Source organism: Pangasianodon hypophthalmus, chromosome 27 (assembly GCF_027358585.1).
Source record: "Pangasianodon hypophthalmus isolate fPanHyp1 chromosome 27, fPanHyp1.pri, whole genome shotgun sequence".
Taxonomy (NCBI): Eukaryota; Metazoa; Chordata; class Actinopteri; order Siluriformes; family Pangasiidae; genus Pangasianodon; species Pangasianodon hypophthalmus.
In genome coordinates, this window is record NC_069736.1 from 19638986 (window position 1) to 19665796 (window position 26811).

Consider the following 26811-nt stretch of genomic DNA (forward strand, 5'->3'; position numbering starts at 1 on the left):
GCTCAACTAAATCACCCCAAACCATGTGGCAAAATGTGTTATGGTCTGATGAGACCAATTCCACAAGGTATAATAATTCCATAATTCCAAAAGGTATGTTTGGTGCAAATAAAAAAGCACATCACCAAAAGAACACCATCCCCACGGTGAAGCATGGTGGTGGCAGCATCAGTTATAGAGCTGCTTTTCTTCAGCCAGAACTGGGGCTTTTACCAAGGAGGAGGGAATCATGAGTAGCTACAAATACCAGCTGATTTTAGTGCAAAACCTTCAGGTGTCTGCTAGTGAGCTGAAGATGAAAAAGAATTTCACCTTTCAGCACGACAACGATCCAAAGCCCACATCCACATCAACAAACGAACAACTTCAGCAAAAGAAGATCAGTGTTTCTGAATGGCCGAGCCAGAACCCAGAATAAAATAAAATAAAAAGGTTCTTCAACAAAGTATTAGTTTAGGGGTGTGCACACTTATGTAACCAAGTTATTGTATGTTTTTTATTTTTCTTTTTTCCCTAAAAAAAAAAAAAAGTTACTAATTGTTTTTCACTTTATTTGTATAATTTGCAATTTCATATTAAAGGTGGGAAAAGTTCTGACATGATTTATCTTAGTGTTATTCTTTTACTTCACAAAAACCTGCCATTTTAACAGGGGTGTGTAAACTTTTTATATATCCACTGTAAATATAGGAAATGTAAGTAAGACGAGTAAATTTAAATAAAATTTGCATATTCCTGATCAAAAAAATTTCAGCAGACACGACAGTACATTAGGGGTCATTATTGTAAACACTTGTATCCTAAACATTGTAGAAGTCCACCATGTTATCGTCATGTGAACCTTGATACCCTCGCATCAACCACGTTACCTTCATGTCAACCACGTAACCATCATGTCAGGCATGTTACCTTCTTGCGGACCATGTTACCTTCGTATGACCCATATTACTATGAAGTGTGTATGTCCATGTTGTATCCTTGTACTGTGAAGTATCAGTGCTAAATTTTGGGAAAATGTGGAAAACTAAAGTACAAGTTATGCTTCAAACACAGAAGTTCCATTAAATCATTTTCAGAGAAATGCTGTTACACAACACTTGAAGTAGAGTAAATGATCTTCTTCTTCTTTCAGCTGCTCCTGTTACGGGTCATCACAGCGGGTCATTGGTACGCATGTTTGATTTGGCACAGTTCCTACGCAGGATGCCCTTCCTGATGCAACCCTCCCCGATTTTATCCGGGCTTGGGACCAGCAGTGGGACTGCACTGTCTTGTGCAAACCCAGTGGCTGGAGTCTTTCCCTGGCCGGGATGCGAAGTAGTGTAACTGATAATAATAGATAAATAATATCCCCGCTTCTGCCAAGGACCAAGTGGTCAAAGGGACACACACACACACGTACACGCGTTAATGATAAAAGGAGACTTTATTTACAGTTTACAATTTCATAACAATATAATTTGATTACAATTACATCTCTTACTTAATTATTGAGATCAGTAGTTCATAGAGTACAGAAGATACCAATAAGGCCACATTGTGAAGTGCACACACGCATACACACATACAAAAACACATACAGACATAAAAGACACTTTTATGATTTTTGATATTTTGTAAAATACGTAGTAAAATTAGAATTATTTTAAAGTTTTTGGAAAAATAGCAAGCTCTTTGTGCTGAGTGAGGAGGTGTCTTTGTCCATGAAGGTGGAACTTAAAAATATTCTTTTATACAATACCATTAGATTCTGTTTTCATTTTTTCAGTACTTCTGAGCATCAACCCTGCCTATAATTAAACAGTACAATAGTTTAGCAATATCAGCTATGCTAGCCAGTTACCTAAGCATGGCACTAGTTAACATAGCTAGTGTTAATGTTACCTCCCTAGCAGTGGTTATACAATGTTCAGTAGCCAGCAAATTAAAGCCAGGATTTAATGCTAAGCACCACATCAAGCTGAACAAGTGAAAAGAAAAGCTAGCATGGATGTCACATAATCAAGTTTAACTTATCAAATTTATCCTAAGCTCCACCCATACTGAACCAGGAACACCTGTCACATGGCAAATTCCATATACAGTGTGTGTGTGTGTGTGTGTGTGTGTGTGTGTGTGTGTGTGTGAGTCAGCAATAACCAAACACATGTCCAGCAGAGGGAGCTGGTGAACTATGTGCGTGTTTCACACACACACACACACACACACACACACACACACACACACACACACACATATCCCAGAGATAAAGAGAAGAGAGAGTACACTGTCCCCCATTAACCACAGCATGAGGTCATTAATTCCTTTACTCACACAGAGAAATTAAATTAAGTGATTTTTTAAAAGCCAAACCTGCGACTGTAAATGTGTGTATAATATGTGTATGTGAATATGTGAACATGTGTGTGTGTGTGTGTTTACAGTCACAGTGTGTTTTTCTCATCTCCTAGCTGCGAGCTTCATTCTCAAAGGCGGGGTTATCGTAGTGCGGCTGCATTTCCACACACACTGCCTCCAAACCTGCAAGCCAATCACAGCACAGCAAACAGTCAGAAAAACCAATTACAGCACAGCACAGCTCACAGTCTTTTAATAGTACCTCTGTATGGAAGAGTGCCTCTGCACTGAGGAGAACCTCAGAACTGGAGTACCCCTGCACTGAGGAGTACTGAGGAGTACCCCCTTCTAAACAGTTCAGAGGGCAGCTAGGAGAAAAACGCACCATCCAGTGGCTCTGGAACCAGGTTCCCTGGCCATCACTGAATGCAGAAGTATGTAACTTGTGCTGAAGATGCTCCACCTGCCAGAGAAAATTGCCATGGATCCTGTCCTGGATCCCTACATGTCAACTTGGTGACAAGACTACCAACACCTGCTCCTCAAAGTGTCGGCGGCTATGACGATCACTGCTGCTGAGCTATTCTTATCACATGGAGAAAGGGAAATACCGTCCCCTCCTAAAGTATTGGAACGGCAAGGCTGATTCTTTTGTTCTTTCTATATACTGGAGACATTTGGGTTTGACATCAAACAATGAATAAGAGACGACAGACCAGAATTTCAGCTTTCACTTCCTGATATTTACATCTAGATGTGTTAAACAACTTAGAACATGGCACCTTTTGTTTGAACCCCCCCCATTTTTCAAATGAACAGAAATAATGGTACATGTTTGGAATGTCCTGAAAAAGAAAGAAACCACTGGTGTACTGACAACCAGACATGGAACAGGTCGGCCAAGGAAAACAACAACAGTTGATGGCAGAAACATTGTGAGAGCTGTGAAGAAAAACTTAAAAACAGTCAGGAGGTAGTGTCATGGCTTGGGCTTGCATGGCTGCTTCTGGAACAGACTCACTAATCTTTATTGATGATGGAGCTCATGATGTAGCAGCAGAATGAATTCAGAAGTCTACAGAAACATTCTGTCTGACAATTTACAGAGAAATGCATCCAATCTAATCAGGAGGAACTTCATCATGCAGCAAGACAACGACCCAAAGCACACTGCAACACAACAAAGGACTTCATCAGGGGGAAAGTGGAAGGTTTTAGACTGGCCGAGTCCATCAGCAGACCTTAACCCAACTGAGCAGCATTTCACCTCCTGAAGAGGAGACTGAAGGGAGAAACCCCCCAAAACTAACAACAACTGAAAGAAGCTGCTGCTACAAGCCTGGAAAAGCATCACAAAAGAAGAATGCAACAGTTTGATCTCAAACCCAAATGTCTCCAGTGTATAGCAAAAAGAAAAGAATTGGCCTTACTGTTCCAAGCCTTTTGGATCCAGACACTATGTTTGCACCAAACCCAAGATAAGAATGTCAGGGTTCTCTCTCACTTGATGGCCTCTCGTCAGTTGAGACAGAGTAAAATCTACTTTCGTATCTTGAGTCTTTTTATGTGGTCACGCTAGAATGTTTAGTCCAACCACAACGCAGTCAAATAAACAAGGTGCGTGCTTGTAAAATAACACAGACGCACACACAGAGTGAACAAACAAGCTTATTAGCAGCAGCTTCTGGAATTCAGCAAGGCAGGCTGAAATGTGGTGTGTGTGTGTGTGTGTGTGTGTGTGTGTGTGTTTCTCACCTTCGCGTGTGTGTTCAGCAGGACCCAGCTGCTCTGTTGCATGCAGAGACTCATATCCGGAAGAAGCAGCATCACTGTGTGTGTGAGACTCGGAGTTAGGGTGTGTGTTGGAGACTGATTCGGAGTGTGTGTGCAAGTACTCAGTGCTGCTGGGAAACGAATGCAAATCAGAAGTGACCGTAGGCATGTGCTGCTCCTCAACATCCATCTATATAGAGAAAAGAGAAACTCTGTGATGAACCAATTTACACACACACACACACACACAAAAACACACACACCTCTACTCCGAGGGCTTTGAGGATGTCACACTTGCACATCGGGCAGGTCCTGTGCTCCATCAGCCACGGCTCAACACATGCCTTATGGAAGAAATGACTGCACACACACACAAACACACACACACAAGGTAAGACTGATCATATACTATGAACCCTTATTTCTGAGATACATGGCATCAGAATGTAAAGTTTAGAGTCCAAAATACTGAGGTGGCATTGGCACTGCGGAGAACCTCCCACCCTCCTTACTCTCACCTCCATTTTCACATTCAGGTGCAAGACTCCACCAAGAATGTAACAGAAGTAATTCCCTACTGCCTAACTCGTATTCCATAACCCTGACCCGCTGACCCAAAAGACTAACCCCTATCCTATTAGCAGTAAGTGCTACTGAGCAGGGTGTGGTTCAGGAGGTATGGAGAGTTCAGTTTCTCGTTCTAAAGAGACTGAGAGCACAGTGTCGGCAGAAAATCTGGTTGAACGAGTTTCAGTTTGTGTGTGTGAATGTATTTTTCATACAGTTGAACAGTATTTGCAGTAAACAGTGCAGTGCTATTGTGGGGAATTTCTGGAATAATTCAGTTTAGCGCCATATTAATGGACCTCAGAGTCTATGCCATAATAACCAACCCCAAAACTGATGCCTAATATTAACCAATCAGATCCAATCAAATCTAAAATAACCAATCAAAACATGCTAAAATAAATAAAAATAAAAATAATGATGTATACTTTCATGAGTAAAGGGAAAGAGAGAGAAAAAAAGTAAAGCAAGACAAATGGACAGAAATAGAGTTTAGAATTGATTAGAGGGACTGCATGTGATTATAGAGTGTGATTTATGAGTGTGATTATATAATATAATATAATATAATATAACATAATATAATATAATATAATATAATATAATATAATATAACATAATATAATATAATATAATATAATATAATATAATATAACATAATATAACATAATATAATATAATATAATATATATATAAAAAACACACACATACATACATATACACAAACAATATTGTGTAGCTCCCCCTTGGGTCGCCAAAAAAATCCTGTAAGTTGCGAGGTGGGGCCTCCATGGATCGGACTTGTTTGTCCAGCACATCCCAGAGATGCTCGGTTGGATTGAGATCTGGGGAATTTGGAGGCCAAGTCAACACCTTGAACTCTTTGTCATGTTCCTCAAACCGTTCCTGAACAGTTTCTGCAGTGTGGCAGGGAGCATTATCCTGCTTAAAGAGGCCACTGCCATTAGGGAACACCGTTACCATGAAGGGGTGTAACTCGGTCTGCAGCAATGTTTAGGTAGGTGGTACGTGTCACAGAAACATCCACATGAAGGCCAGGACCCGAGGTTTCCCAGCAGAACATTGCCCAGACCATCACACTGCCTCCACAGCTTGCCTTCTTCCCATAGTGCATCCTGGTGCCATCTCTTCCCCAGGTAAGTGACACACACGCACCCGAGCCATCCACCATGATGTAAAAGAAAACGTGATTCATCAGACCAGGCCACCTTCTTCCATTGCTCCATGGTCCAGTTCTGATGCTCACGTGTCCATTGTAGGAGCTTTGGGTGGTGGACAGGGTCAGCATGGGCTCTCTGAACGCTCTGCAGCTACGCAGCTCCATACGCAGCAAGCTGCACTGCACTGTGTGTTCTGACACCTTTCTATCAGAGCAGCTTTAACCTTTTCAGCAGTTTGTGCTACAGAAGCTCTTCTGTGGGATCGGACCAGATGAGCCTTCACTCCCCATGTGCATCAGTGAGACTTGGGCGCCCATGACCCTTGTCCTTCCTTGGACCACTTTTGGTAGGTACTATCCACTGCATACCGGGAACACTCCACAAGACCTGCTGTTTTGGAGATGCTCTAACTCAGTCATCTAGACATCACAATTTGGTCCTTGTCAAAGTCACTCAGATCCTTACGCTTGCCCATTTTTCCTGCTTCCAAAACATGAGAACTGACTATTCACTTGCTGCCTAATAAATCCCTCACCTTTACAGGAGCCATTGTAACGAGATAATCAACATTACTCACTTCACCTATCAGTGGGTTTAATGTGATCAATGTGTGTGTGTATTTATATATATTGCAAAGGAATAACATTCATGAAATGTATCAGTCAGGATTTAGGCCTCATCATAGCACAGAGACAGCGCTGGTTAAAGTGGTAAATGACCTACTGCTGGCCTCTGATCAGGGTTGTGTCTCCTTGCTTGTGCAGCTTTTGATACCATTGATCATGTTATTCTCCTCGATAGACTGGAAAATGTAGTAGGCATTAAGGGAACAGCCCTTTCCTGGCTCAGGTCTTATTTGACTGATCGTTATCAGTTTGTAAACGTAAATGGTGACTTCTCTTCTCATGCTAAGGTAAAGTTTGGTGTCCCGCAAGGCTCTGTTTTAGGCCCACTGCTCTTTTCTCTATATATGCTACCTCTGGGTAAAATTATTCATAAACATGGTATTAGCTTCCACTGTTACGCTGATGACACACAGTTGTATGTTTCAGCAAAGCCAGATGACAGACACCAGCTTAGTAAAGTTGAGGATTGTGTAAAGGACATTAGAAACTGGATGCTTATTAACTTTCTCTTACTTAATTTTGACAAGACAGAAGTACTTGTACTAGGACCACATGCAGCTAGAAGTAAGCTTTCTGATTACATAATAACTCTGGATGGCCTTTCTGTTTCATCATCTGCAGCAGTAAAAGACCTTGGAGTGATTATCGACTCCAGTCTTTCTTTTGAAGCTCATGTAGATAATATTATTAGGATCGCTTTCTTTCATCTCAGAAATATTGCTAAGATAAGAAATATAATGTCACTACATGATGCAGAAAAAACAGTTCATGCTTTTGTTACCTCTAGGTAGGATTATTGTAATGCTTTACTGTCTGGATGTTCCAGTAAACAAGCTCCAGTTAGTCCTGAATGCAGTTGCGAGAGTCCTTACTAGAACCAGAAGATATGACCACATCACCCCTATCTTATCCACACTGCATTGGCTCCCAGTCAAATTTATAAAATAAATTGATTATAAAATACTACTATTGAACTATAAAGCACTAAATGGTCTCGTGCCACAGTACCTGATCGAAGTTTTGGACTTTTATGATCTGCCACGCCTACTCAGATCAAAAGGTGCAGGCTATTTGTTGGTATCTTGAATAATGAAGGCTACAGCAGGGGGTAGAGCTTTCTCTTACAAAGCCCCACAGTTATGGAACAGCCTTCCACTTAGTGTTCGGGGCTCAGACACAGTCTCAGTGTTTAAGTCTAGGCTGAAAACATATTTGTTTAGTCAAGCCTTTTGTGAATAGTTTTTTCTTAGGTACAGGGGCAGGTCTGGAGGGTTTCACAGGCATAGAGTGTTGTGGTGAACTGGGATGTTTGGATGCTGTCGCCCCCCCACTCTCACACGTTCACTCAGGTTTGTTGAGGGTGGAGTGGCTGCTGCTTTATGTCCCAGGACTCGCTCATGTCTGTGTTAGCTTCTGGCTCTCCCTTTTAGTTATGCTGTCACAGCTAGTCTTGCTGGAGTCCCTGCTTGCTCTCTGTACACAAAGTACATATCCTTAACCATTACAGGACAAAAGCAGATGTAATAATCTGTGTTCTCGCTCTCTCTCGAGCTACACATGCTAGTCCTGAGATACCAGTGATCCTGGACCCACTCGGAGCCTTGTTGACCTGAAAATCACCCACTGCTGCTGAGGATGACCCGCATGGACAGCCTAAAGATCACCAGGAGATTACTGCGGATGGTACCACACAGACACCCTAAAGATGACTGTGGATGTTCTTCCTTGGACTGCAATTGCTAAGAACAGTTTACACTCAAGTCTCAATCTTTGAACAGTTGATAACTTCAGTTTGATAGAGTTAAACTCTGATGATGCTCATACTCAAGTTCCTGGCTGGTTCCTCTCAATGTTTCTTCTTCCTGTCATCTCAGGGAGTTTTCATTGCCACCGTTGCCTCTGGCTTGCTCATTAGGGATAAATTTTAATTTTATATCCATAATTCTGTAAAGCTGCTTTGCAACAATGTACATTGTTAAAAGTCTTATATAAATAAAATTGAACTGATTTGATTATAATAGAATATGTAGTGATTATGATGAGCCTGTACTCAGTAGTAAGCACAGATATAGAGGCAGTACGAGGATCTATGCCGTTTCAGAGCACCTTTAGACTTGTGAAAGCAATAAAATGAAAATACAATAAAACTGTGACGTACTTGCATGTAAGGACAGAGAGCACGTCTCCCGGTTTATAAGACTCAATGCACACAGCACATGAGTCAGCATCTGGTCCCGTCTCCTACACACACACACGTGCACACACACACACAGACGGTAGTTATGTTTAAATGTTTTGCAGTTTCTCAATAGCATCAACAGAAACACACAGGCAAATGTGTGTTCTTACATGACACACACACACACACATACCTGATCTCCTTGTTTGAGTGTGCGAACCTTGAGCTGACCAATCGCTTTCTTTGCTTTTGCCTTCATCTGTTTCTGGAGTTACACACACATACACATACACACACGCGCACACACACACGCGCACACACACACGCGCACACACACACACACACAAAGTCAGTTGTCAAACACACAAACTCAGTGTATTACTGTGTATTCTGATCTTTCTCTGTTGTTCATGTGCATGTGACACTTTTGCAAGTGGAAAATCTGTTTGGTCACTTCCTGTATTTAACACCATAGTTCCTGTATATAAGAAGAGCACCGCAGTGTAGATCACAAGACAAAACAAAAGTTTTGCTCTAAGGACAAATTCTTGGACAAATCTTACAGTGCGTTGGTACGACATTGTTTGTCTCCCCTCTCACAACTTTAGTCCCTACCTGTTATTAGTTCCTATGTACTGCTTTACTTGAAAAAATGGAAGAAAACCTTATAACAGTGGCTTCACCTTATTCTGTCATATAAGATCTCTTGTACAAAATAAAATAAAGCTGGGAAGGAAGCAGCAGAGGTCATTGGTGTCCCTGTAGAGTGTTTGTAGCTAGTGTGCTATCTGTTAATAGCTAATACAAAGCCTGCCAGATAGCATGTAAATCAAACAACCAATTATTTAATTTGTGTTTAACTAGTTAGAAGAAGATCTCATGATATATAAGCATATGATAGAGGTGGGCAATACGACTATTTTACACCATGAATGATTAAAATGTCTCCACGGTCTACTTTCACAGAGTGATCATAAGTAGCATGATACTAAACACATTTTTGTCAGTTGCACTGAAAACGCTCAGACATGGCACCCCATGTTGTTTTATAAACCAGACTTTACTCTATTTGCAAGGCCAGATAATGCTGTCTCTGACACATGAACAAACCAACAATAGCCAAGAGTAGGGGGTTCCTTAGCTTATGTTTCCTTCTCAGTTTGTTTGGCAACACAGCAGCATGGCTAACAACATGAACAATTTGTCACCTAAAAACAATTCAACAATCAGTTATATAGAATTGCTGGATAACGGACACACAAAAATAAACCCACCGAAAGCAGCTTACTTGGACGACATCCCTGGGTGCTAAGAGGCTGCCTTTGCGGACATATTCAACCTGTCCCTAGCACAAGCTTCAGTACCCACCTGTCTCAAGTGGGTAAAGGGGCTGAAGAGACAGTGTATAGAAAGAAGGTGGCTGATCAGAACGACAACCTCTCCCCTAAATGCCAGCAAAACCAAGGAGATGATTGTTGACCCATGAAAGAGGAAGGAACAGCACACACCTCTGCACATAGTTGAGACAGAGCCGGAGCGGGTGAACACAAGGCGTTCACTTCAGCGACATGTAATAAGGAAGTCCCAGCAGCATCTGTACTTCCTGAAAAGGCTAAAGAAATTTGGCATGGCAGCCAAAATTCTTGTCAACTTCTACAGAGATACCATCAAGAGCATTTTCACAAGTTGCTCCATTCAGGACCACAAGGCTCTCAGCGAGTAGTTGGAACTGCTCAAACCATCTCAGGAGCAGCCAACCGATTACTGGAGGACATTTCCGACACCAGGGCCATCCGTAAAGCCTACAATATCATCATGGAGAGAACCCAACCCCAATGCAGTCTGTTCACACTCTGATCATCAAGTAGACACTGTAGGAGTGTAAAGTCAAGAACCACATGGCTAAAGAACAGTTTTTATCTGCAGGCCATCAGGCTTGTCTCTCACCCACTGATCGTGGCCTCATGCATGTAAGGACAAAACATCTTGTACCAATGATCTATAATTTCTCTCTCTATATATTTATATAACCTGATGCTTAATGTCTCTTTTATTGTACAAGTTTACTGCCATTATCTTTACTGCACTACAACCTACCTCACATTAATACTTGTAATATGTTTCATATCATACTTGGAATATATCACACTCCTCCTGTACACGTCACTCCACAGTGTAATTTCCAACCAGTTTACAACACTATCTGTACAGTATCGATGGTTTATCGGAAGGAATGAAGAATTTCATTGTGTACTTCCTGTTTTACTGTGACAAGCTCTTGAATCTTGAATTTTACCTGGTCGAGGATATAATACTCTTAAAAATAGTCCAAGAATTTGTCTAGTCTAAATTTGTGTCAATAGGAAAATTAGTTTGGTTGCTATGTTCAGTAACTAGCAAAATATACTTAAAAAGCAACTTGAAAAACATTCATAAGATTGTGGAACGTGACCCAGACTGAAAAAAATTGTGATATGATATTTTTGCCCAATTTCACACCCCTAGCAGATGGTGGTGCTTCTGGTGAGTGTATATAAGCTCACCTGCTAACAAAGCTAATACAAAGCCTTGGACGTAACATACATCAAACAACCAATTTTCACGCTTTTTTCACTTTATTAAAATGTTTGAATATGTTTTAAATACATTTTAAACATATGTACTACCACTTCTCATTGGAACTAAAAAATGATAGACAAACAATACATGCCAACAAGAGACAAACTACAAATAACACAAGCAGCGTGACGCTTGCTAGCGTGAAGCGTCAGTGTAATGACTGACCCTAAAGTTTGACCTCTAACCCCTGTGAGAGGAATGTAAAGAGTGAACAGTGAGTTTTTATGCGCTGATTCATTTGTTCCACCCTTCAGGACGTGTTTTATCTGGTTTTACTCCACACACACACACACACACACACACACACACACACACACAGGCAGACGAGCACACACACACACACACACACACACACACACACACACACACACACACACAGGCAGATGAGCACACACACACACACAGGCAGATGAGCACACACACACACACACACAGACGAGCACACACACGTTTGCTGAGGCTCATGGGATAACACTGTGTGATGTTTTGCAGCGCAGCAACATCAACATCCCAAATGCTTCGGTGTTGCAGAGGGAGCATTTACTGGAGCACGGTATTACATCAGCATTTCCAACACACACACACACACACACACACTTTTTTGGGTCTGTCCAGACTAAACGGTCCTTTTTCAAAATTCACACAGCAGGTGACAAACTGCAAAAACTCACAATGCGTGTGTGTATGTGTGTGTGTGTGTGTGGTTTTGACTGTGCAACAGCGTAAAACAAATTAATAGTTTTAATTAGCCTCAACATAGCTAATTGGCTAGGGTTAGAGGTAGACATAATGCCTAGCTCTAACCCCTAATCCCTAACCACTTGTTCTAAACCCAATACTATTGTAGGTATTAGGGATTAGGACTAAGGATATGTATTAGGAGTTAGAGTTAGTTTTATTCACTTTTTAACTCACTGCCTTCAGATCTGACAATAAGGCAGCCCTCTGCACAGCAAGGGCCAATCTGTCCCGGGCTATCAGAGAGGCAAAGTGTAACTATGCAAGAAGAATCCACAGTCACTTCCTAAACACCATGGGCACACAACGTATGTGATAAGGTATTCAGTCCATCACGACTACAAAGTTCCATCACAACAACTGATAGGTACGCTGAGCCTTCTGGGCATGACCACCTCCCTCTGCAACTGGATCCTGGACTTTTTGACCGGGAGACCCAGGCCATCAGTATCGGAAACTCCACCTCCCCAGGGTTGTGTGCTCAGTCCACTGTTGTTTACCCTGTTGACTCATGACTGTGCTGCAAACTTCAGCTCCAATCACATCATCAAGTTTGCAGATGACACTACAGTTGTGGGCCTCATCAGCAACAATGATGAGTCAGCATACACCCAAGTGAACCGGCCACTGCACATCAATGGAACAACTGTGGAGAGAGTCAAAAGCTCAAAATGTCTTGGTGTGCACATCACAGAGGAACTCTCCTGGACTTTCAACACCACCTGCCCAGCCAAGAAGGCCCAGCAGCATCTCCGCTTCTTGTGGATGCTGAAAAGAGCCAAACTCCCCCCTCCCATCCTCATCACCTTCTACAGAGGGACAACAGAGAGCTTCCTGACCAGCCGTCTCACCATCTGGTATGGGGACTGCAAGACCACAAGACCCTACAGCAAATTGTGAGGAGAGCTGAGAAAATCATCTGGGTCTCTCTACCCACCACCGAGAGCTCCTTCAACAAGCACTGCATCCGCAAGGCCACCAGCATTGTGGACGACCCGTCCCACCCCTTTCATGGATTCGTCACATTCTTGCCATCTAGCATATGGTACAGGAGCATCTGTGCCACCACCACTAGACTCCACAACAGTTTCCTCTCTGAGGCAGTGAGAATACTCAACATCCTGCTGCTTCCCAACGCTCACCTGCATCAGCTACCACTGTACATCACACCGCACACCTGGCCTTTATAATGCTTCTATTGGACACTTTATTATTCTAAGTCTCACTTTATTCTTCTGACTCTTTTATTGCTGTTATTACAGCAGATTGCTGTTACTACAGTGCAGACAATTGTTTCATTAGTTTTTCCACTCAACACTGTTCTGATCTCCGGTCTCATTAATGGGCATTGTCCTGTGTATTTACTGTACCGTTTGCACTCATCTCACAATGTTGTGTAATTGTACTTTATGTGGTCTTGTGTTACACCATAGTCCTGGGGAAACAACATTTCATTCCAAACTGTACAAGGCATATAGAGGACTGACAATAAAAACACGACATGAAAACGTAACTGTAAAATGTTTCTCAAAGAAAAATCTTTGTTCACTTGTATCCACAATATTATCTGAAATTCAGCAACTTTGGTGGAACTTAAAGCCGTCTTCAATCATGTCATTTTATACACTATATGGCCAAAAGTATGTGGACACCTGACCTTTGCAGCCATACGTGGGAATTCCTCTAACTGTTGAATAGAATGTCTCTGTATTCTGTAGCATTAAGATTTCCCTTCACTGTAAGGGGTCTAGCACAAACCTGTTCCAGCATGACAGTGCCCCTGTGCACAAAGCGAGCTCCATGAAGACATGGTGTGTGAAGGTTGGAGTGGAAGAACTCGAGTGTCCTGCACAGAGCCCTGACCTCAACCCCACTGAACACCTTTGGGATGAACTGGAACACCGACTGAACCCCAGACCTCCTCGACATCCCAACATCAGCGCCTGACCTCACTAATGCTCTTGTAGCTGAATGAACACAAATCCCCACAGCCACGCTCCAACATCTAGTGGAAAGCTTCCCAGAAGAGTGGAGCTGATTATAACAGCCGGGGGGTGGGTGGGGGTGGGGTGGGGGGGAGGCATTGTCATGCTGGAACAGGTTTGGTCCTCTTAGTTCCAGTGAAGGGAAACTGTAATGCTACTGCATACAAACACATTCTATACAATTGTGTGCTTCCACCTTTGTGGTCAGGAATGCACATACTTTTGGCTATATAGTGTATATGCTATGATATGTGCCATTATGATATACAATTAGAGTACAAACACATGAAAACACATCGTAAATTTTTAAAAACATTTTCCTCAAAATCATTATTTGCTATATTCAGAACCAGAAGTCTCAGTTTCTAGATGAACTGCATTCTTAAGAATTTACTAGCTCATTAATTCAAAAGGATATTACAGAAGTATTTATCGAAACATTGATTATTGTTGTATGTTTGATTATATACCAATATTACACAAATATTTCAATAACAGTGTATGGTATTTTCTGTTCTGTAAAAAAATCAACACTTTAATCCTATCAACACCTAAATACTAGATTTTTGGATTTATTAAGCATGCAAATTTATATTTGCATAAATAAATGCACATTTTTAGAAAAACTTCAAATATAAGTACATAATATAATCTCTAAGAATATTAGCAGTGTAGTTCAGTTTAATTCTTCCATTAGCCAATCAGAAATCACACCAGGCTCAAAGGGCAGGTCAGCGTACACATCTTTCACGGTATATTTCTGTGACTGTGTGAATATGCGAACCTGCTTATGGTTCCGCCGACGTATGTTGTTGAGTCTCTGTGCAAAGTAGAAGATGAAGTAGCACACAGTTGCCGTAGTGATGATGAAGAAGGAAATGGAGATGAATAAGACGGAGTAGTGACTCATCCACAAGCCACGCTGAAGCCCCACCTCTATTGTCATTGAGACGGACACATCATTCTGCAGCAGCTCCACCAGCTCCATTCCACGAGCATTACCAATCATCACCGCCACGATCGAGGTGCCTACACACACACACACACACACACACACACACACACACTCATCAAAGGATGCTGTAGGATGCAAACAAATCACCTAAAAATGGAAAAGAGGATTGGAGGTGAGGTAAAAACTGATCAAAAGCAACAGCTCACAACACAGAGATCACATGCAAGATCACAACAACAGAACAGAGTAAATAAACCATCTGGTGAAAAAGTACCTCAGTAATTAATTTATAAATTGCATTGTACCGATACAACTAATCTGAAACTGTTGCTTTCTATTCTGCTCTATTTTTCTTTTTTTTTTTTTATGATAACCATGACCAACCTTGGCCAGCTAATGGTGAAATCTTTCACTTAATTAATTTCTTCAGTAGGCTTTGTCTCTATTATGTGAATTTCAGTGGGCATTACCCCAGTTTTAGATAATTTCACACTATCACAAGCAGACTATAGACAGCCTTTGGGATTTCTTTAATCATCTTAGCTATCGGAGAGAGGATAAAACTGCCCTAGTCATGTGATTATTTTTGGCTGCCTATTAAAGATATCATATATTTCAGCTATGTTACATAAAACCAAGTCAACCTGTTGTATCCGAGGAACACATTTTTGAACAATTATGTTAACTAATAAAGTGAGCTATGCTGAACTGAACGCCACCTCCACCACAGTATATAAATAATGGCAATGTTAACTGGCTAGCTAGCCAAATGCTGTTAGGGTTTCAGTAGCCTGCTAAGTTCTTTAGCTAGCCAGTTAAAGTTAATTCATAAATGTTTCTAGCTACATAGTTAGCAATCTAGTAAAGATGCCTATTACACATTATCCTGAGCAATACCTATAGGCTTTAGCAACAGATATATTTAACACAACAAGTGCTCACTACTCAGCTTCAAAGTTCAGAGCTTTTATATAGTACAGCATCAACAGATCTTGCTAGCTAGTATAGCTGACTAACCCTAACCCAGTAACCCTAACCCTAACCCTATCCCACTAACCCTAACTCTAGCCCACTAACCCAAACTATAGCCCACTAACCCTAACCCTATCCCACTAACCCTAACTCTAGCCCACTAACCCTAACACTAGCCCACTAACCATATCCCACTAACCCTAACCCTATCCCACTAACCCTAACTCTAGCCCACTAACCCTAACTCTAGCCCACTAACCATATCCCACTAACCCTAGCCCAAGCCCACTAACCCTATCCCACTAACCCTATCCCACTAACCCAAACCCTATCCCACTAACCCTATCCCACTAACCCTATCCCACTAACCCTAACTCTAGCCCACTAACCCTATCCCACTAACCCTATCCCACTAACCCTATCCCACTAACCCTAACTCTAGCCCACTAACCCAAACCCTATCCCACTAACCCAAACCCTAACCCACTAACCCTAACCCTATCCCACTAACCCTAACCCACTAACCCTAACTCTAGCCCACTAACCCTAGCCCACTAACCCTAGCCCAAGCCCACTAACCCTATCCCACTAACCCTATCCCACTAACCCAAACCCTATCCCACTAACCCTATCCCACTAACCCTATCCTACTGACGCTAACCCTATCCCACTAACCCTAACTCTAACCCAAACCCTATCCCACTAACCCTAACCCTATCCCACTAACCCTAGCCCACTAACCCTATCCTACTGACGCTAACCCTATCCCACTAACCCTAACTCTAACCCAAACCCTATCCCACTAACCCTAGCCCAAGCCCACTAACCCTAACTATAGCCCACTAACCCTAGCCCACTAACCCTAGCCCAAGCCCACTCACCCTAACTCTAGCCCACTAATCCTATCCCTAGCCCACTAACCCTAGCCCAAGCCCACTAACCCTAACTCTAGCCCACTAATCCTATCCCACTAACCCTAGCCCAAACCCACTAAACCAAACCCTATCCCACTAACCCTATCCCACTAACCCTAACCCTATCCCACTAACCCTAACTCTAGCCCACTAACCCTATCCCACTAACCCTAACCCTATCCCACTAACCCAAACTATAGCCCACTAACCCTATCCCACTAACCCTATCCCACTAACCCTAACCCACTAACCCTAACTCTAGCCCACTAACCCTATCCCACTAACCCTAGCCCAATCCCACTAACCCTATCCCACTAACCCAAACCCTATCCCACTAACCCAAACCCTATCCCACTAACCCTAACCCACTAACCCTATCCCACTAACCCTAGCCCAAGCCCACTAACCCTAACTATAGCCCACTAACCCTAGCCCACTAACCCTAGCCCAAGCCCACTCACCCTAACTCTAGCCCACTAATCCTATCCCTAGCCCACTAACCCTAGCCCAAGCCCACTAACCCTAACTCTAGCCCACTAATCCTATCCCACTAACCCTAGCCCAAACCCACTAAACCAAACCCTATCCCACTAACCCTATCCCACTAACCCTAACCCTATCCCACTAACCCTAACCCTATCCCACTAACCCTAACTCTAGCCCACTAACCCTAACTCTAGCCCACTAACCCTATCCCACTAACCCTAACCCTATCCCACTAACCCAAACTATAGCCCACTAACCCTAACCCACTAACCCTAACCCTATCCCACTAACCCTATCCCACTAACCCTAGCCCAATCCCACTAACCCTATCCCACTAACCCAAACCCTATCCCACTAACCCTAACCCACTAACCCTATCCCTATCCCACTAACCCTAACTCTAACCCAAACCCTATCCCACTAACCCTAACTCTAGCCCACTAATCCTATCCCACTAACCCTAGCCCAAGCCCACTAAACCAAACCCTATCCCACTAACCCTAGCCCACTAACCCTAGCTCAAGCCCACTAACCCTAACTCTAGCCCACTAATCCTATCCCACTAACCCTAGCCCAAGCCCACTAAACCAAACCCTATCCCACTAACCCTATCCCACTAACCCTAACCCAAACCCTATCCCACTAACCCTAACTCTAGCCCACTAACCCTAACTCTAGCCCACTAACCCTATCCCACTAACCCTAACCCAAACTCTAGCCCACTAACCCTAACTCTAGCCCACTAACCCAAACCCTATCCCACTAACCCAAACTATAGCCCACTAACCCTAGCCCTAGCCCACTAACCCTAGCCCTAGCCCACTAACCCTAGCCCACTAACCCTAGCCCACTAACCCTAGTTCTAGCCCACTAACCCGAAACCCTATCCCACTAACCCTAGCCCACTAACCCTAGTTCTAGCCCACTAACCCTAGCCCACTAACCCTAACCCTAACCCTAGCCAATATCTTAGCTGTACATGTTTGCGCAGGTTGGATGGCAAGCTGTAAAATACTGATTATTATTATTATTATTTTTAAAGGAGATCAAAATAAATGTAGCAAAGCCGAAAATTTAATGTTTAAAAAACTCAAATAAAAATACGATCCATATTTATACTCAGAAAAGTGCCGTTACAGTGAACCATGTACTCGAGTACTAGTATAATGAGACCGAGAACATGTTTCAACAATTGCCAAACATATGCTTGAATTTTATACATACACAGCAATGTCACCTTCGCCTCACCACACCTCAAGTTTGTACCTTAACAATGGAACGCAAGACACACACACACACACACACACACACACACACACACACACACACACACTGGTGGTGCAGGATTACCAGTGGCTGTATAACACCACTCACACTGAGGTCACTGAGCACAGGTCTATAAATCATTAAATGAATCCACACACACACACACACACACAACCAAAGAGAGATGTTATTATCGATTCAGGTTCAATGTTCAAAATATACTTGAGCTTTACAGTTGCATGGAAATCAAGTGAGAGTTCAATAATTACGTGGTTAATGACAATCAGATGAACAACTCAGAACTGTTTAAGCTGTTGATGAACATTACATAAATATTAAAATCAACCTGTACTCTATCTTCTTTGCTAAAACAGAGTTTTAGTTTGATGTTTTTCTTAGATCCTGACCTATCTGTACTAGCATAAGGAAGTATTTTAATAGAGACTATAAAGCAATTCTGTAATTGCTTTGGATAAGCATATCAGCTAAATGCTCTGGAAAATAACTCTGTTCTCAGATCTCTGGTTTTTCAGGTCAAGTGTTTATATTTAGTGTAAACACACACATGCTGCTTCCTGACACTTCATTTACTTCTACTCTCTCATTTCCTTCCACCACTCCTCTCAGCACAGGGTCGGACACAGCCTCTGATATACACACTCAACATGAACGCTGATAAAATTGAAATCAGATCTTTTCTTTTTTGCCTTTTCATTAGGGCTGCAACAATTACTTGACAAAAACAATAAAAATCAATAATAATTACACAATAGTGTAGTATAACATGTGACTACTAGGGGGGGCGGTGGGGGGGTTTGGAAGAAATGGGTGTGGCCAGACATATGTAAATGTGGCGTGTCCGTGTACAGCGGAAAAAATACAAATCGGCTATAGCTGCAATTGCTAGTATTACCGTTTATTCAGAGTTTTTTCCAAAATGAAATACTTATGTACAAGTTCAGGAATGCAGCAAACCTGAAGTCAGGACTGTAAATAAACAATGAGTTATTAGCTGTAACTAAACTCACTATAAAATTGAAATAAAATTATATGAACTACGTGTGCATATGCTGTGTGTTGAACAGCAGCAGAGACACTTACTGAATTGGTGTATAGTAAAGTCGCTCTGATAAACGACTCACTCTTTCATTTTCTTAATTTAGACCATGTTCATGTTTTGAGAGTGAAGACATTCACAGCTTTATCTTCAGCAGCACAGACACAAGAAGATACGATGCATCAGAGAAAGATGTTTTCTTGCTCTGCTCTTGTAAATATTTCTCTTTCCCTAAAGAGTCAGTGCACTTTTCACTTACTCCAGCACATAGCACGGCTTTATCTGATTTATTTTTCTAAAGTTTAAGTAAATAAAAAAGTTAATTTTCTAAATTTTTCTTTAGTCATTCTAAAGCACTTTTCAGATGCTCAAAGAAAGATCAGTATTGTAAACATTGATTTGTTGGACTATTACAGAATTTGGTTCTGATCTCCACTGTTGTGGACACCAGCTGTTGCTTCTACTCTTATTTATAAGGTCTAGTTCACCCTGTACTATACTGAAAAACTACAATAACACATTATTTGATGTTTTACCTTGTGAATTTAATAGTTTCTTTTTTAACATACACTCATTTCAAATCTGATGACTGCAACACACTCCGAAAAAGGACTACAAAACACGCTTCCACTGTGCTACTGTCCCTCTCAGATGAGACCGAGCCCAGAGAAGTCGGCGGTGCTTCTGGACAGCGTTGATGTGTGGCTTCTGCTTTGCATTGTAAAGCCTTAACTTGCATCTGTGGATGCAGCGGCGAATGGTGTTGACTGACAAAGGATTACTAAAGTATTCCCGAGCCCATGTCATGATGTCTATTATAGACGCATGACGGTTTTTAAGAGAGTGACATCTGAGGGACCATTGGCGCATTCAGAAGTGGTTTTCGACCTTGTCCTTTACGCATGGAGATTTGACCAAACTCCTTGAATCTTATATTATATTATCTTATTATTTTGTGCACTGTAGAGGGTGAAATGCCCAAAATTCTACTGACTTGTTTTTGGGGAATACTTTATTTAAAGTGCTGGATTATTTACCGACGCATCTGTTGGCAAATCGGTGAGCCTCGACCCATTCTTGCTCTTGAAGGACTAGGCCTTTCTTGGGGGCTCCATATATACGATAACACCACTGCCTCACCTGTTTAACATCACCTTCTTAATTCAGCTTGTCACATCATTATTAGTCCTAAAATTGCCCGACTTTGATTGTGGCATGCTGGCTATAAAACACACGCTCGCTACAGGTTCAGTATTTCCTTCAGGAAGCCACTAGGCCTCAGACTGAACACTGTAATACACACTTAAATGACCTCTAACACTGGGGCAGTGACTGTTGCTCTTGCAGGGCCACAGTTTTTTTTACACTTGTTGTGAGCTGCACTAGAATAAGGACATGTTGGATAAAAGCAAGACACCATAAATTTAAATGTTTAGTTTTCCACAGTTAACCACGGCTCTCAGTTTGCAGTTTCCGGGTCTCTCTCCTCATTCCAGTACATATTGTGTAAGAGCCCAGGGGCATTGCCAACATGGCCGCCACATGAACAAAAATAGCTGTGAAGACTTGGGCATACAACACAGCTCAACACTTTGTGCTGTTTATCATTAATACACACACAAAGAAAAAACGAAAAAAAAAAAGAAAAAAAAAAGGAAAACACCAGATTTTTACAGTTTGGAGTCAGAGACAAACACTTTGGCACAAAGAGTCCAAATAAAGGCCCTGATTTACTAAGAGTCCAAATAATGATGATTAAATAGCGTGTGCACTCAGAGGGTGTTACAGGTCTCACTTGGGTTTGATTTAAGAGGATATTCACCATGTTACTATTGTACACACCCCAAAATATCACCTCTAAAACTATGCTTTCTGCTTTTATTCTTTTTATGTGTTTTCTTTTAACAACACTAAAACTGACCTCGGCGTGTCCAGTCCACACTGACCCTGCAGCCAAGACAATTATTCCTCTAGCCGAAAAATCTCATGCATTAGTCTTTATTTATTTCCATTTCACTTGAATTTTTACACATATTCTTAACTGTTTGTAAGAAAATATTGAGCTTTTTTTCTGAAAAGTCACATGAACACGCACACACACACACACACACACAAAGACACTCAGTCAATATACAGTATGTTCACATGTCACGTAATGGTGGAACTTCCCCCAAACAAAACAAAACAAAACACACACACACACACACACACACATACACACACATACACACACATACACACACACTGTCTGCATGGTTTCATGTAGCTTTGAGTGTATTTGTGTACACTGAGGCTTTAAACAGCAGAGAATAAAGTGTACAGAACCCGGATGATTACTGAAATGGAAGGCTACAGTACCCGGATGTGACATCTGGATGACCCGGTTGTCGGTACCGTAGTCATTGAAGATGACTGCTGCTGAGGCTCCGTTGCGCGCGGCCGCGTTGATCTTATACGTGAACGTGCATCCGTTGCCCCGCTGCACGAGCGCTACCCAGGGCGCGGAGCTCGGGGGCCGCTCGAACCTTGTATCGTTGGCGCATGCGTGAATCGGGTCGGCCAGGTACACGGTCCCGGTCACGGGGTAGGTCGGTGACTCGATACCGTACAGCCCCATCTCCTCGCGCCGCCATATCGTCCGGTTACTTTCGGGGGGAACGAAAGACACGTTAATGTAAGCCGTGCTAAACGCGGAGACTTGCGCCGCACCGGAACTGCACACCTGTACGCACCACACCGCCAACATCCACCGACAACAGGGTCCCATAGCGCGAGCTCACCCTCTCTCCCGCGTGCCACTGAGAATTAAAACACAAACCCGGAACCTGAACCGGTTAAAGACGGAACTGAATCTAGAAGTGTCACGTGAAACCCGCAGTTTCGTAATGAATATCTGATATTTCTTCTGGCTCCTCGCGGACAGGTGTGCTCAAACTTCAGCTCAGACCACGCCCACTTTCACTCGGAGGAGGCGGTGCCATGGGCCTGCAGCCACAGCGCGCTGGGATTGGCGCTGTCTGTGATTGACAGGATACTGACAGAAACAGGAAGTTTAACCTCACCCTTTCCCGGGAACTGATGGACTGATGCGCCACCTGCCGGAAATACAGCAGAACTTCCGGTCCCATCACGCAGTCCAACACACTTACTAATTCTCAAGACGGATAAACGTCATTATCTGGAAACAGACTTCCTCAGAGTTTATTTATTTTATTATTATAAAATAAAACATGAAACTGTATAATAAACACTCAGTGCAACACAGAAACCATCAATCAACACATCCACATTTACAGGAATAAAATAAAATGAAACGCACAGAAACCATAAAACAAAATCTGGAATGACTGAATAATTACTAGTGAATAAAAGTGCAGCCACATCTTCAGTGCCATCTGCTGGACACTGCTTTGCTCCAGGGCACAAAAAGACAAACACACGTTAGATCCAATAAGAAGACAACGGAAATGGAAACTTGGAAAACTTTCATATCTTAGTCCTGCTCCTGAGTGTGTGTAAATTCACGCATAAGAAGTCTTACTAATGTAAACCTCAGCTGATCGGCTTTGAATCTTACAATTTGCGATGAGTTACTGCATTTTTATATATGGCTTAGCCTTTCAAGTTCAAAGCACTTATATACACTGCTCAAAAAAATTAAAGGAACACTTTGAAAACACATCAGATCTCAATGGGGAAAAATATCATGCTGGATATCTACACTGATATGGACAGGGTAATGTGTTAGGAATGAAAGGATGCCACATCGTTTGATGGAAATTAAAATGATCAACCTACAGAGGGCTGAATTCAAAGACACCCCGAAAATCAAAGTGAAAATATGATGCAGCAGCCCAGTCCATTTTGCTGAAATTTCATTGCAGCAACTCAAAATGGTACTCAGTAGTTTGTATGGCCCCCACGTGCTTGTATGCATGCCTGACAATGTCGGGGCATGCTCCTAATGAGACGACGGATGGTGTCCTGGGGTACACTAGAGGATGTCAGGCCCTCAGGCCACCCTCATGAAGTCTGTTTCTGATTGTCTGGTCAGAGACATTCACAGCAGTGGCCTGCTGGAGGTCATTTTGTAGGGCTCTGGCAGTGCTCATCCTGTTCCTCCTTGCACAAAGGAGCAGATACCGGTGCTGCTGATGGGTTAAGGACCTTCTACGGCCCTGTCCAGCTCTCCTAGAGTAACTGCCTGTCTCCTGGAATCTCCTCCATGCTCTTGAGACTGTGCTGGGAGACACAGCAAACCTTCTGGCAATGGCACGTATTGATGTGCCATCCTGGAGGAGTTGGACTGCCTGTGCAACCTCTGTAGGGTCCAGGTATCGCCTCATGCTACCAGTAGTGACACTGACCCTAGCCAAATGCAAAACTAGTGAAAAACAGTCAGAAAAGATGAGTAGTGAAAAAATGTCAGTGGCCTCCACCTGTAAAACCATTCCTGTTCTGGGGGTCGTCTCATTGTTGCCCATCTAGTGCACCTGTTGTTAATTTCATTAACACTAAAGCAGCTGAAACTGATTAACAACCCCCTCTGCTACTGAACTGACTAGATGAATATCCCAGGAGTTTGACTTGATGCTATACTCTGATTAAAAGTGTTCCATTAATTTTTTTGAGCAGTGTATTTCAAATACATACACAAATTAAATATTTTTAGACCTGTCTAAAGCACATTTAAAACACCACACCGAGCCAGAGTTCCACACCGAGCTGTAACTCCACACCGAGCCGTAACACCACACTGAACCATCACACCACACCGAGCTGTAACTCCACACCAAACCATCACACCACACCGAACCGTAACTCCACACCGAGCCGGAGCTCCACACCGAGCCGTAACTCCACACCGAGCCGTAACTCCACACCGAGCCGTAACACCACACCGAACCGTAACTCCACACCGAGCCGGAACTCCACACCGAGCCGGAGCTCCACACCGAACCGTAACACCACACCGAGCCGGAGCTCCACACCGAGCCGTAGCTCCACACCGAGCCGTAACACCACCCCGAACCATCACACCACACCGAGCCGGAGCTCCACACCGAGCCGTAACTCCACACCGAGCCGTAACTCCACACCGAACCGTGACACCACACCGAACCGTGACACCACACCGAACCGTAACTCCACACCGAGCCGTAGCTCCACACCGAGCCGGAGCTCCACACCGAACCGTAACACCACACCGAGCCGGAACACCACACCGAGCCGTAACACCACACCGAGCCGTAGCTCCACACCGAGCCGTAGCTCCACACCGAACCGTAACTTCACACCGAGCCGGAGCTCCACACCGAGCCGTAACTCCACACCGAGCCGTAACACCACCCCGAACCATCACACCACACCGAGCCGGAGCTCCACACCGAGCCGTAACTCCACACCGAGCCGTAACACCACACCGAGCCGGAGCTCCACACCGAGCCGTAGCTCCACACCGAGCCGTAGCTCCACACCGAGCCGTAACTCCAGACCGAGCCGTAACTCCACACCGAGCCGTAACTCCAGACCGAACCGTAACTCCAGACCGAACCGTAACACCACACCGAGCCGTAGCTCCACACCGAGCCGTAACTCCAGACCGAGCCGGAGCTCCACACCGAGCCGTAACACCACACCGAGCCGTAGCTCCACACCGAGCCGTAACTCCACACTGAACCGTAACACCACATTGAACCGTAACTCCACACTGAGCCGTAGCTCCACACCGAGCCGTAACTCCACACTGAACCTTCACACCACACCGAGCTGTAACTCCACACCGAGCCAGAGCTCCACACTGTGCTGTAACTCCACACTGAGCCGGAGCTCCACACCGAGCCATAACTCCACACTGAGCCGGAGCTCACACCGAGCCATAACTCCACACCGAGCCGTAACTCCACACCGAGCCGTAACTCCACACCGAGCCATAACTCCACACCGAGCCGTAGCTCCACACCTTGCCATAACTCCACACCAAGTTGGAGCTCACACCGAGCCGTAACTCCACACCGAGCCGTAACTCCACACCGAGCCGTAGCTCCACACCGAGCCGTAACTCCACACCGAGCCGTAGCTCCACACCGAGCCGGAGCTCCACACCGAGCCGTAACTCCACACCGAGCCGTAACTCCACACAGAGCCGGAGCTCCACACTGAGCCATAACTCCACACTGAGCCATAACTCCACACTATGGAGGAGCTTCTCACTGAGCCATAACTCCACACTGTTGGAGCCATAACTCCAGACTGACCTCCAACCTCTGACTCTGACTCCAGTACACTACACTCACAATGCTGGTATTATTTGTGATTCAATTTTTAATTATTATTTTATTATTTTAAAAAACATTACCGAGGGTGGTCACGTGACCCGAAGCAGGATGGCAGCTTAGGAGTTTTGCTCCGCTTCGAGACTTTATTTTTTTTATTTGTATTTCAAATACATACACAAATTAAATATTTTTAGACCTGTCTAAAGCACATTTAAAACACCACACCGAGCCAGAGTTCCACACCGAGCTGTAACTCCACACCGAGCCGTAACACCACACTGAACCATCACACCACACCGAGCTGTAACTCCACACCGAGCCGTAACACCACACCGAACCATCACACCACACCGAACCGTAACTCCACACCGAGCTGGAGCTCCACACCGAGCCGTAACTCCACACCGAGCCGTAACACCACCCCGAACCATCACACCACACCGAGCCGGAGCTCCACACCGAGCCGTAACTCCACACCGAGCCGTAACACCACCCCGAACCATCACACCACACCGAGCCGGAGCTCCACACCGAGCCGTAACTCCACACCGAGCCGTAACTCCACACCGAACCGTAACACCACACCGAACCGTAACTCCACACCGAGCCGTAGCTCCACACCTTGCCATAACTCCACACCAAGTCGGAGCTCACACCGAGCCGTAACTCCACACCGAGCCGTAGCTCCACACCGAGCCGGAGCTCCACACCGAGCCGTAACTCCACACCGAGCCGGAGCTCCACACAGAGCCGGAGCTCCACACTGAGCCATAACTCCACACTGAGCCATAACTCCACACCGAGCCGGAGCTCCACACCGAGCCGTAACTCCACACCGAGCCGTAACACCACACCGAGCCGTAGCTCCACACCGAGCC

The 26811-nt window shown here is 43.8% G+C and overlaps 1 protein-coding gene across 1 annotated transcript; it reads right to left on the reverse strand.

The window, feature by feature from the left end:
• Positions 1-1407: 1407 nt before the first annotated feature.
• Positions 1408-22617, reverse strand: rnf128a (ring finger protein 128a). The gene is made up of 7 exons (XM_026940481.3): positions 22014-22617; positions 14790-15034; positions 8857-8928; positions 8643-8725; positions 4374-4470; positions 4093-4300; positions 1408-2520 (listed from the first exon to the last, which is right to left on the reverse strand). Exons 1-7 carry the CDS (start codon positions 22420-22422, stop codon positions 2447-2449), a joined length of 1188 nt encoding a protein of 395 aa, XP_026796282.1. The 5' UTR covers positions 22423-22617; the 3' UTR covers positions 1408-2446.
• Positions 22618-26811: the final 4194 nt, after the last annotated feature.

What these genes read in the sequence shown, in the direction of transcription:
- rnf128a (XM_026940481.3), bottom strand. Translation starts at nt 22,422, where the DNA reads ATGGGACCCTGTTGTCGGTGGATGTTGGCGGTGTGGTGCGTACAGGTG. An exon ending in CACTCAAACAAGGAGATCAG is followed by an intron (nt 8,726 to 8,856) that starts GTATGTGTGTGT and finishes GTGTGTGTGTAG; the next exon opens with GAGACGGGACCAGATGCTGA. An exon ending in TGCTGAACACACACGCGAAG is followed by an intron (nt 2,521 to 4,092) that starts GTGAGAAACACA and finishes ATTGGCTTGCAG; the next exon opens with GTTTGGAGGCAGTGTGTGTG.